A 13,120-nucleotide genomic window follows, 5' to 3' on the forward strand; every position below is an offset into this window, starting at 1 on the left:
TAATTCAGATACATAAGCTGTTAAATATTGCAGCAGTTTCACAGCTAAATGCACACTGTATTTCACTTGTTCATCTGGTGGAATACTTTTTTAAAATGCCAAGTTGGCAAGCTTCACAGCTGGAACAGGCCCGTATATTTCTCTAGCCCCACCCCCTCACCTTTCCCCTTTCCAGAATGTAAAGAAAATGTCAGACTGGGTTTTCTCTTAACTTCTTACTCTTTATGAAAACATGAAAAGTGTTTTCTATCTTGGTGACAGGATGGGTGATGTTTTTCAAGCCAAGGACTGCATTGCCTTGTAGCTAACTTTCTGGGGGCTGGTGTCAAAAGTAGGTAAGCTTCAGCCATTCAGTTCATTTATTTTCTCACACACCTATATATTGGCATGCATTACTCTCTCTCTCTCTCTCTCTCTCTCTCTCTCTCTCTCTCTCTCTCTCACACACACACACACACACACACACACCCTTCATAATCACATGCCCTAGTTATTCTCTCACACACCCATCCCCACACAAGCATTTGTTCTTTTCATATTCACTCACATCATTAATCATCCCAGATCCACTGCCTTCAGTTAATCTATTCCCCCATCCATATTGTAAACATAAGGGTGGGCATATTGTCAACCACTTCATAGGTAAGCTGTGGGGTGCAGGAGGGGACAAAGTGGGGCTGGTAAGGGTAAAGGGCCAAGGAGAGGTGTCTCTCAAGGAGAGTCAGAGTCCTAATAGAGAGGCCCTGAGGGCCACATCTGGCCTGTGAATCATAGGTTCTGCCCCTCGACTTATGATTTGTTCAACTTGGGGGGCACTACAATAATTGTCTGAAGAGGCTCATACCTACAGTAAGAAACCAACATGGGGAATTAAGAATTGAGGTGTATGCCTAATTGTAGAGCCTACTGCTGTGATTTATTTTCATAGTTTTGTTGTTGTTATTGGATCTTCATTAGGAAACCCTCTAGTGTGAGGGCCATCCATCCAGTGTCCTTGATGCCTGTCGAAGACTACTTGGCTCAAAGAGATGCACCCATGGAGTATCTTCACAGAAAAAGGGAGCAGTATGGGCAGGGACAGGGCACTTCATATGTACACTTTGTAAGTGGCTCAAACAGCAGTTGCTCCAGGCAGCTGTGTTATCATTTTAGCCAGCATCAATCCACCATCTCCTGCAATGACAGAGGCAGAGCTAGTGGAAAGTGCTAGCTGTTGAGGACACTTTAGTCAGTAAGTCCACTAACTTGTATGACAAGGTAATATCAGGATACTTTAGTTTATTGTTCATTTTAATTACTTTTTATTATTTATATATATGTTTTTAACTCTCTTCTATCAATCATTTTAATTTAATATTTTAATTTTTTGTGAGCCGTTTTGAGATTTTATTACAATCAAATAATATAAGCAATTTATTAAATAAAATAAATAATGTGGGAAAATGATTGCTTGTACATGAGAGCATGAGCAAAGTTCTTATTGTTGCAGGGTGATCTCATAGCTAGAAGCATCCTTGGAGCATGAACAGCGCGTGAACAGCTCGTGCTGTCCTATATGATTGGCTAACGTAGCATGGCCTGATGCTCGCATAGTCTAGTGCGAATGTCCTTATCTGCTGGCTAGAACAAATTGCTTGGCTTGTATTTTGTATCTTTCTGATTTCACACAATAAAAGCTGTGCTGCATTAGCCCTAGAAGCTGCCATATTAGCCCTAGGAGCAGCCATATTTCGGAACCCCTCATGGTGTGAGACTGATTTTTCCCTGGATGCCGAGCTGCAACTCGACATTTGGTGCCCCGTGTGACTGCCTTCGGACTTCACGTTGTTTTTCATTATTCAGCACTCACCAACACGTCGTTCATCCACGTAGTGGATCCCTGGTGAGTGCTCCCGTGTGACTGCCTTCGGATTATTCAGCACTCACCAACACGTCGTTCATCCACGTAGTGGATCCCTGGTGAGTGCTCCCGTGTGATTTCTTTCGGACTTCATGCTGTTTTACAACGTTCAGCTCTCACCTCGCCCCGCAAGGGCTGCAGACGCGTCGTTCATCCACGTAGTGGATCCCTGGTGAGAGCTCCCGTGTGAATGTGATTCTGGACTACGTTACGGACTTATCAGCACTTATCTCCGCCCGGACAGGGCAAAAAGGCGCCTCCCTCATCCTCCTAAGGATCCCTCGGTAAGTGCTCCCTGCTCTTTTTGCAACTCTCGCAATCATGGGAAAGTCTCTCTCTGCACCACAGAAAAAAATTTTTAAAGACCTTAAATTCCTTTTGGCCAGTAACAACCTTGCTGTTCGGAAAGCTGACCTTAAGTCCCTTATAAAAGCCCTGGACACTCACTGTCCGTGGTTCCCCCAGGACGGAACTTGGGGGTTAGATGATTGGAAAAAAATTGGACACTTCTTTCAAAATCATCCACAAATTGATGTCAAGGTTTTGCATGCCTGGTGTAACGTCTACAAAGCTATGTCGTGTTTAACTCCTTCAAACATTCTTCTGGCTGCTGCAACAGCTTCTTCGCCCGCCCTCCCGGTACCTGTTTTGCCTGCCTCAAACCTACCTCCTAAACCGCCGGACATTTTCCCTTCGGCTCCTCCTGTCGTCCCCCCCCCTGCATTCTCCGCATTCTTCACTTCCTGCACCTCCCGTTATTACTCCTCTCCAAGAATCTTCGCATTCAGCACCTCCCGCTCTTCCACCTCCTGCACCCAAGGCCTCTGGCACCGCTTCTACTACTCCTCTCCAAGAATCTCTCCGTGCCGCTGCCCCATTGTTGGGTTTTGACTGTGCAACTCCTAATCTCTTCCCTGTGATTGCTCCTGCCGCGCCAGGGGGAGGCCCAGCCCGGCACGAACAGTTTGATTTGAGATTCATAAAGGAACTGCATTCCTCTGTCAAGGACAATGGTTTACAATCTCCTTACACCCTGGGCTTGTTTGGCACTATTTTTCAACAAAATTTGATACCAGAGGATGTTAAGCTGTTGGCCCGCACTGTAATGCAGCCTCATCAAATGATTTTGTTTATACAAGCTTGGCACTGGGCCTGCCAACGTCGTGTTGATGGGATTCGGAATAATCTTAATAATGTTGCATTGGCTAATCATCAGGCTGCTTTGGCTGCTGCCGCTGCTGGTGCCGCCCCACCCCCAGCCCCCGTCATGTTAACCCAAGCTGATGTCTTCGATGGGTTAACGGGAGGAGGCAATTTTCTTACCATTGCCCAACAGTTGGCCCTTGATCCTATGTATTGGGCAGCCACCACCGCTGCAGCCCAAGAGGCTTTGGCCTCTGTCCCTGATGACAAAACTGAGCGTGATGGCCGATGGGGGAGCGTTAGACAAGGCCCTACAGAATCCTATGGACAATTTGTTGATCGCTTGTACAATACCTTCAAGCGGCAAGTTCAGGACCTGGCAGCACAAGACCTGACTGTACGCCAGCTTGCATTCACTAATGTAAATGAGAACCATAAGCAAGCACTGTGCCCTTTGATGACAACAGCAAATATAGCCATTGCTGATATGTTTAAAGCCTGCCAGTCAGTGGGCACTGCTAGCCACGGCCTGCTAGCCACGGCCTTGTCCTCCGCCGTGTCCCAAAATCCTGCAAAGGCTACAACCTGTTGGATTGACAGTGGCTAAAGAAAAAATCCAGCGGACTTTACCCATTACGTACCTGGGACACAAGCTGACAGCATCTGCAGCCATTCCAGTTACGCCTCAACTACAGTTTCCTGGTTAACTTAGACTGGTGGATTTACAACAAATCCTTGGACAGCTGAATCGGATAAAGAGTTATTTGGACCTGCCCACCTCCACTTTGTCTCCACTATTTTCTGCCCTTAAAGGACATAAGGATCCAGCAGTACAAGGAGCAATACATCAGACTTATTTACAGCAAATGGGCTCCTGTATCTGCAGAAATGGTTGTGTGACTTCTTCTGGATTATGGTTTTTACATGCCAATAATCGAGCCACGAAATACCACGCAGGTTGCTCGGAAACAGCCATTGGACTAATTTACCATTCTCATCCTTATTGGCATCGCTTGGATTTTACCCCCCCAGATCTCTTCCTTTTTTCTCCTCCCTCAGGAGTCCTGCCTTATGATGTGTTCCCCTGAGCATGTACAGAGGGCTGTCTTAGAACTATTGTGGACTCTTGGCAAGGGAGGGGGTGAGGGGATTTCAGTGTGTTCCAGTTGTTCCATTTTTGTGCTTTGGCATGGTTCCCGGACAGAGGGCGGGTTGCGGTGTGGTTCTTTGGCAGGGTCTGCAAAGACAATGGGCTCTGTTCTCGACCTTGTTGCAATCTTTTTAGTTACAGCAAGTGGAATATGCTTGAAGCGAAAAAAATATGCTTAGCTAGTGCCTTTTTGCTGCTCAGAAAAATGATTTTAAAAAGCTTCTCAAAGCTTTGAACCTTTTTTTTGGTGATGGTATTCTAGCATTCCAGTAAATGCTTCATTTAAGATTAGCAATAATATGAAGGATAATCGTATAAGTTTATTCCCTGTGTCTTTATCGCGTCTCTTTGTTTTCGTTTTAATCATAATAGTATATTTTTAGGTCATTATCCATATTGTAATTGGACATATGAGTACATTAATGGATCTTCTTGTTTTCTTAATGTTATTGATTATATGGAACAAATGATAGCTCATAATCCTTTGAATCCACCTGAAGGTTTTGATCCATGGGAGTGGTTGTTTTCTTGGTTGCCTAATGGATTATGGTTAAGAAAAATATTATTGATTGTAATTGCATGTATTGTTGGCTTCATTATGGTGTGTTGTTGCATTCAATGCATACCCTCTTTGATTTCCCAATGCACTGCATGGTGGTACCGACCACGGCCCACCACAGGGGTTACAAGAGGAATTTATGTTGCAAAGTGTAGACGCTTAGGCAATGAAGTGTATGATTTGGACTAATGGTCCCTCTTTTCCTCTAATAATATAAACAAGAAAAGGGGACATGTGGGGAAATGATTGCTTGTACATGAGAGCATGAGCAAAGTTCTTATTGTTGCAGGGTGATCTCATAGCTAGAAGCATCCTTGGAGCATGAACAGCGCGTGAACAGCTCGTGCTGTCCTATATGATTGGCTAACGTAGCATGGCCTGATGCTCGCATAGTCTAGTGCGAATGTCCTTATCTGCTGGCTAGAACAAATTGCTTGGCTTGTATTTTGTATCTTTCTGATTTCACACAATAAAAGCTGTGCTGCATTAGCCCTAGAAGCTGCCATATTAGCCCTAGGAGCAGCCATATTTCGGAACCTATCATGGTGTGAGACTGATTTTTCCCTGGATGCCGAGCTGCAACTCGACAAAATAATTGTTTAGGTGTACCATTTCTAGAGGGTAGATATGAGCAATGTCTGCTTTCCTTACCCTGGAATTGCAGATCACATGTGACTATTCATCAGAAACACTTGTATTTCGGACCATCACATGGCTTCACATACTGCCATATCCTCTTAGAAAACAAATAAATGGTCTTGTGTGCTATGCTTACATGCCAAAGGGAATCTTTGCTGCTTACAAAAAAGTCACCATGCTGTGTTGTTCTTGTTTTTATTACAAGACAGGAAAACAGATAAAATGTATCTCAGAGCAGATACATTTGAACTGCTGAATATCTTTATACCATATTGTTTCATGCCTTTCTTCTGAAACGGCGCCCCTGAAACTACTGACTTTGAAAGACTTGAAGTCCATTATGGTATTTAGACTGATTAAAAGAGAGCTCAAGAGTTTGGGTAGACAATTTGAAAATGTAGTGAACTGAATATTCTTAAAAGAGGAGTCTATTCCAGAATGCATTATCACATGTGCTTAGTGGACCTGCTTAGTGGCCAACAATTTGCTTCACCTTTTTTCAGGTCTGAATTGAACCTAAGGTATTCTCATTTTCACTTGTGATAGTTTAAGGCTTATAAAATTAACAACTGTACAGTTCTTAACAGTCTTCTAGAAGGAAGAGCATATACAATGTACTATGTGAACTACATTTCAGAGCCCAGTTCCTTTTACACACACGGTAGAAGGATTTTTAATGAAGTTCTTGTATGCTGCTATTAGTAGGCAATATAATGCTAGTTTTAAAGGGACAAATATGCATTTAACAGTAAAAGTTGTTGAGATAAAACTTAACTGTATAGGAATAAGCTATTTTGTGAGAACTTCCATCTCCGATTGTTCATTTCAGGGTTGTGAAAGTAGATTTAGACAGCAATCAGCAACCTCTCATCCTGACTTATAGCTATAGGTATATCCATGAATTTGTCGAATCTTGTTTTTCATGTTGCATATAGTGCTTTTGGTCATGGATTTTGGTCATGGATTTCTCTATTTCTTTAAAGCACCAGCCTCACATTGGCTTCTTCAAGTTTATGTAGGCATAAATTACCTGGTTAATTAGAACAGGAAGGCCAAATGTGTTGCCAATAATATATTATCTCATAGGGCTGGACATCTTCTTATTTCTCATAGGCAACCATGTGGCCTTCATTCCTAATTCTCTTCAACTAGTCCAGCCGCCAGTTGGAACACAGAGTTACTGTTACTGTTGCAGACCATGCTCTGTGGTTTTTATGTGTTCCCATGTTAGGAACAATGGTTGTTTTTTTAAGGCTTAAGAATATTATTGAAGTGACAAAGGTAATCAGAAACATTGTTTTTATTGTCATGTAATGGCTTTGATTTCTTCCCAACAATGTGGAAAGATCATGATTTCCCACCTCGTGGGATACACTTATCCCATCTTCAGGACTACTGGAGGTCCACAAACGTGTATAACATGTAAATGTGATATAGAAGCATAAAGTCTAACACAGATGAGCCCACATTGCACAGTCACTTACACCGCCAAGGCTACACAGACACCGGATTTCACATTTGTGTGGCCTGGTCAAATAGGACCATGCATGTGGCAGATAGGCATGGCAGCCTCCACCTCCTACTCCAGATTGGCCTGGCCTGGACAATACCTTTCCTCCAATGTGTGAAGCATCCCTTTTGGCTTAATGTAGCTTTAATTTGCAGACAGTGCTTTGGTGATTAAGATGTGACTCCTGTTAACACATTTCTTTGCTTTTATTATAGGTTTTTACAGCCAAAGACTCCCCTCAGCCATCTGAAGAGAAAGTAGGTGCTTTCACGAAGATAATAGAAGCAATGGGTTTCACAGGACCACTAAAATATAACAAATGGGTAAAAAATTCATCTTGTTTTCAGTGGCTCTAAATCAGGAAGGACTACCAGAATAAAGTAGTTCAAGCTTCTGCTTACAAGCACATGTCTGAATGTCTTTTATGGTGCAATCCTACGTATGTCTGCTTAGAAGGAAGTCCCACTGAGTACAGTAGGGGCTCACTCTCAGGTACACATCTGTAGGATTGCAATGCTACTTCACATTTGTATCTGAATGGCTAAAAGCTTGTGTATGTGTGGATTTCAGCCAATTATAATGGACTGGCTGGACATTTGTGCCACATTTTCTGGTGGAACTACCATCTGATTTATTTATTGATATTCCACTTAATCACAGAGTGTCTTACAGCAGTTTTTTTTTTCTTATTATCAATCTGTCTGACCCCCAGGGGCTCAAAGGCACTAAAATTCTTTGGGTGAAAAAAGGCCAAATGAAGTAAAAATACATTATAAACATAAAATATTTCTAAAACAACAACAGAGCTCATATCTCACCTTGAATGACCTGTCTAAAAATACATTGAAAGGATGGGGTGGGGGTGTACACAGTGACTTGCTAAATTTGCTAAAGAGGCTGGGAAAGGGGCAGTTCAGGGTGTGGTGGTGATGGTATCTCTTGAGCTTTGTCCAGGAGATAGATTGATCTTCACCCCCAGCCCCTGGAATGCTCTTCCAGCAGCAAATGCAGCAGCTGCTTTTGTTTTGAAGCTTTATTTTTAATTTCAGTTCCTTTTAGTCTTCTCCTCTGTGTGTCTTTTATTTTATTAAAAGATTTATAGACCTCCTTTCAGGGCAATTGCCATGACAAGGCAGTGTACAGTGAAATAACACAATAAATATAATATAAAAAGCACTGCAGTAAAATCGTATCCAGATACAACAATGAATCAAAATTAGATGAAAACATCTCAAGAGCATATACTGATGTAACTGTCTGCCATCCCATCTCTACAATCATTGATTTGATAAGCCTGTTGATCTTTTAAGATGTTATTACTTGAAGATAAGAATAATGCCACTGGCATTATTGGACCACTTCTGCTGCTGGCCTGGCACCTTAGTAACATGGAAAGTTCTCAGAGGGCCCATTTCTAGTAATGACCCCATATACCATCATGGGCTGGTATGAAGCTCCATCCTGGGCCCTGTGAAATTTTGATCTGGCTGGCTTGGATTGCATCGTGATTTTATGTTTTATAGACATGGATGTAGCTGAATCTATAAAAACTGACTGAACAGATGGTTTGGCTAGCATACATGGGATTCCTTGACTCTCACAAACATTGCATTCCATAGTAAGCACCAACAATAGTGTTCACAAGCAAGCCTATGATCACTTAGTCTGAGGTCTGGAAATGATTATTCCATCACCTCTCTTGGATTCATTTCATCCACTAACTATCCTCACTGCTTAAAAAAAAATCTGCCTCCTTTCTAAGCCCTCCAGATACCAATTTCCTGGGATTTCAACTATGTTTTTAAAGAGAACTAGAGAGTTGTACCTACCTATGTCTAGTGTTATATCAATCAAAAGTACAGTTTATGTTATAGTGCTTCTCTTCAGTACCACAATTGACCCTCCTGCCCATGCTATCAAGTTGGAATTGGATGTGGTATACTGTCAAACTGCCTATGGCATTGGGATGTGAAAATGGGAGTTTTCACTGAATTAAGCATTTCTATAACTGTCATAATTTTCCATGTAGTCAAAATACTGTAAACATTCCTGTAATATGGAGTTGTTCAGTCTGTAAAATTAAATACTATTTCTTTAAAGGAAGGTTCTTAAAAATAAGTGGTAGATACTTATTTGAGCTGGTCTTCTTGAAAGAACTAAGAATCTTATCAGAACTTAAAGCTTAGCTTCTACGCTTGCACCAACTATCAGAAATTTTACAAAGGCAGATGGAAGTGAAATCTAGATGTTTGCTGTTCTAATTACTGTACTTGAGGGAAAACTTGGTGGAAGATAGTTGGAATGTTAGTATGTTGTCAGAGTGCAACAATACTTTGAGAGGTTATTCGAAAGAAAGTGCACTGAAGTTACTTGTCAATTATTACAGTTCCATTTGGGATTAATTTTTCCAGTTCCATAACTCTACTACTGAACTTAGTAGTAGAGCAAGAAGGCCCTATACAGTGGTACCTTGGTTTATGAACTTAATCCGTTCCGGAAGTCCATTCTTAAACCAAAGCCGTTCTTAAACTGAGGTGTGTTTTCCCTAAAGAGGCCTCCTGCTGCCGGTGCCCTTCCACCATTTGGCTTCCGTTCTTAGACCGAGGTAAAGTTCACTAACCGGAACACTACTTCCGGTTTTGCGGAGTTCTTATACCGAATAGTTCGTAAACAGGGCTATTCTTAAAATGAGATACCACTGTACTACTAGCCTGCTTGCTGTTACTGTGACACAGATCACGGTACAGGTAATGAGTATAGGCATTCTTTTCAAGATCATTCAGGACTTAAAATGTAAGAACCAGAACCTTGGATTGGGCCTGGAAATGAACTGGCAACCAGTGCAACTGATACAATATCAGTGTAGTATGTTCTGACTACACCCACCTGTAATCGGTTGGTTACACTTTATTCCAGCTGAGGTTTCCCACCCATCTTCAAAGGCAGCCCCATGTAGAACATTACAGTACAGTGGTGCCCCGCAAGACGAACGCCTCGCAAGACGGAAAACCCGCTAGACGAAAGGGTTTTCCGTTTTGGAGGCGCTTCGCAAAACGAATTTCCCTATGGGCTTGCTTCGCAAGACGAAAGCCCATAGGGAAATCTCTGGGACAGCGGGGAAGCGCAGCGCATTTAGAAGCGCTTGGGGAAAGCAGCGCACTTCGCTGCTTTCCCCGGAGTGCTTTTAAATGCGGGCGGCTGGGAGGGAATCCCTTGGCCCCCCGCGGGACTTCCCGAAGCTCTTTTTAAGTCCGGCGGGGGGCCAAGGGATTCCTTCCCAGCCGCCCGCTTTTAAAAGCACTCTGGGCAAAGCAGCGCACTTCGCTGCTTTGCCCAGAGTGCTTTTAAATGCGGGCGGCTGGGAGGGAATCCCTTGGCCCCCCGCGGGACTTCCCGAAGCTCTTTTTAAGTCCGGCGGGGGGCCAAGGGATTCCTTCCCAGCCGCCCGCTTTTAAAAGCACTCTGGGCAAAGCAGCGCACTTCGCTGCTTTGCCCAGAGTGCTTTTAAATGCGGGCGGCTGGGAGGGAATCCCTTGGCCCCCCGCGGGACTTCCCGAAGCTCTTTTTAAGTCCGGCGGGGGGCCAAGGGATTCCTTCCCAGCCGCCCGCTTTTAAAAGCACTCTGGGCAAAGCAGCGCACTTCGCTGCTTTGCCCAGAGTGCTTTTAAATGCGGGCGGCTGGGAGGGAATCCCTTGGCCCCCCGCGGGACTTCCCGAAGCTCTTTTTAAGTCCGGCGGGGGGCCAAGGGATTCCTTCCCAGCCGCCCGCTTTTAAAAGCACTCTGGGCAAAGCAGCGCACTTCGCTGCTTTGCCCAGAGTGCTTTTAAATGCGGGCGGCTGGGAGGGAATCCCTTGGCCCCCCGCGGGACTTCCCGAAGCTCTTTTTAAGTCCGGCGGGGGGCCAAGGGATTCCTTCCCAGCCGCCCGCTTTTAAAAGCACTCTGGGCAAAGCAGCGCACTTCGCTGCTTTGCCCAGAGTGCTTTTAAATGCGGGCGGCTGGGAGGGAATCCCTTGGCCCCCCGCGGGACTTCCCGAAGCACTTTTGAAGTCCGGCGGGGGTCCAAGGGATTCCCTCACCACCGCCCGCCTTTAGAAGCGCTCGGGGGAACACCTGCCCCAGCCGCCCCACTTCGGAACGCTGTTCCGAAGTGGGGCGGGGGGGCGGGGACACCTGCCGCCGCCGCCCCACTTCGGAACAGCTTTCAGAAGTGGGGCGGGGGGGCGGGGACAACTGTCCCATCCGCCCCACTTCGGAAAGCTGTTCCGAAGTGGGGCGGGGGGGGCGGGGACACCTGCCGCCGCCGCCCCACTTCGGAACAGCTTTCCGAAGTGGGGCGGGGGGGCGGGGACACCTGTCCCATCCGCCCCACTTCGGAAAGCTGTTCCGAAGTGGGGCGGGGGGGCGGGGACACCTTCTGAAGGCGGGCAGGGGGCGAAAGTCTTTGTCCCCCCTGCCTGCCTTCCCAGGGGCTTTTAAATCGCCCCGGACAGCGGAGAAGTCCTCCGCTGTTCGGGGCGATTTTAAAATGCCGCCCACCAGCATTTTAAGATAGCCCCGCACAGCGGAGAAGTCCTCCGCTGTCCCGGGGTTTTTTAAAATGCTGGGGGTGGGAAGAAAAGCCCTTGTCCCCCCCCCCAGCCTTCAGAAGAGGTCCGGGGACAGACTGTCCCCGGACCTGGTCTGAAGGCGGTTTCCCTAGGAACGCATTAATTGATTTTCAATGCATTCCTATGGGAAACCGTGCATCGCAAGACGAAAAAACCGCAAGACGAAGAGACTTGCGGAACGAATTAATTTCGTCTTGCGAGGCACCACTGTAGTCCAATCTGGATGTGACAAATGCATGAATGACTGAGGCGAGATCTGACCTCTCTTTACATAGGGTTGCAGTTGGAGTACCAGCCTAAGCTACCATCACCACCAGAGCTTTCCCAGACAGCAATAATTCTGGAAATACCAACAAACTGCCAACTGATCCTTTAGGTTTAGTGCAACAGTGTCAAGGACAGGCTGAAAAGCTCTATACAAAGGTGTCTACTGTCCCACCCACAGTACCTATGTCATATCTGGATTAAGCTTCTCCCTCATTCTCCCCAAATGGTTTAGGAGCTCCACAGTCTCCTCAGGATAAGCTTGCAGAAGTGAAAAATGACTTCTCCCTGCCGCTTCATATAGATAATTTGCATAGCAATATGGTTAGCAATATGTTTTAGATATAACTTGAGTTATATTAGTTCTTCAGGCCTTGAGAGCCAGTGTGGTGTAGTGGTTAAGAGCAGTAGTCTCGTAATCTGGGGAACCGGGTTCGCGTCTCCGCTCCTCCACATGCAGCTGCTGGGTGACCTTGGGCTAGTCACACTTCTTTGAAGTCTCTCAGCCCCACTCACCTCACAGAGTGTTTGTTGTGGGGGAGGAAGGGAAAGGAGAATGTTAGCCGCTTTGAGACTCCTGAAGGGGAGTGAAAGGTGGGATATCAAATCCAAACTCTTCTTCTTATTCTTATTCTGCCTGCCTATCAGCTACCTTGATTCCATTGTGGTGTCCGGTGACTTAGTGCACATAGATTCTTTTTTTCCTTCCTTTGCAAGTGCAGCTTAAATTCAGGGTTCATCTGGAAAGGAAGATTTTTTCCTTAATGGAGCCAATCCCAGCAATTATTGAATTTGGAACCAAATTAAAAATGTGCCAAATACAAGTCCCATTTGCAGAAGAATGATCAGGAGTGCACTCCAACACTCCCTTTTGTTCTTTGTAGCCACAGCTTTACCTTGATGTCAGATGCATGTAGCTGAGGAGAAATGGATTTACATACCAAATGAGGACCCCTGGCAGGCCTGGTTTGCCCCATGGGCCAGATGTTCCCTATGCTTGCCCTATAGGAAGCTGCCTTATACCAGATCAGACATTTTTGGCCCATATAGTCTTGCATTGCCTCATCTGACTTATATTGGCTCTCTAGGGATGTTGGCCAGGGTCTTTCACATTACACACAACCTGACACTTTTAGCTGGCGATGGCAGGGATTACATTTGGGTTCTTGTTTCATACTAAGCATGTGTGCTTCCACTTTTACTGCCAACAACACAGGGAAAAAAATAAGAATGTCAACTAGTTCACTAAACAGCACCTGGATTTCTGGGTGCTTCTGCGACCTTGTGAGATGCAGTTTAAATAAATACTTGGCCAATCAAATTGGAACTAAAGAGCCCAATCTAG

The 13,120-nt window shown here is 45.1% G+C and overlaps 2 protein-coding genes across 5 annotated transcripts in view; one reads left to right on the top strand and one right to left on the bottom strand.

The window, feature by feature from the left end:
• CEP250 (centrosomal protein 250) overlaps nucleotides 1–13,120 on the bottom strand; it is a 138,401-nt gene that overhangs the window by 75,713 nt on the left and 49,568 nt on the right. The window lies entirely within an intron of this gene.
• Nucleotides 1–13,120, top strand: part of UQCC1 (ubiquinol-cytochrome c reductase complex assembly factor 1) — a 44,592-nt gene that overhangs the window by 5,190 nt on the left and 26,282 nt on the right. For 3 of the 4 annotated variants that reach the window (XM_081194777.1, XM_081194778.1, XM_081194776.1), the window contains exon 4: nucleotides 7,117–7,224. In XM_081194777.1, the coding sequence (XP_081050903.1) occupies nucleotides 7,117–7,224 (108 nt within the window). Of the gene's footprint in view, nucleotides 1–957; nucleotides 1,103–7,116; nucleotides 7,225–13,120 lie in introns of all 4 variants that reach the window. The other variant, XM_081194779.1, reaches the window with a different exon arrangement.

The sequence above is a fragment of the Podarcis bocagei genome (genome assembly GCF_964188305.1).
Source record: "Podarcis bocagei genome assembly, chromosome: 5".
Taxonomy (NCBI): domain Eukaryota; kingdom Metazoa; phylum Chordata; class Lepidosauria; order Squamata; family Lacertidae; genus Podarcis; species Podarcis bocagei.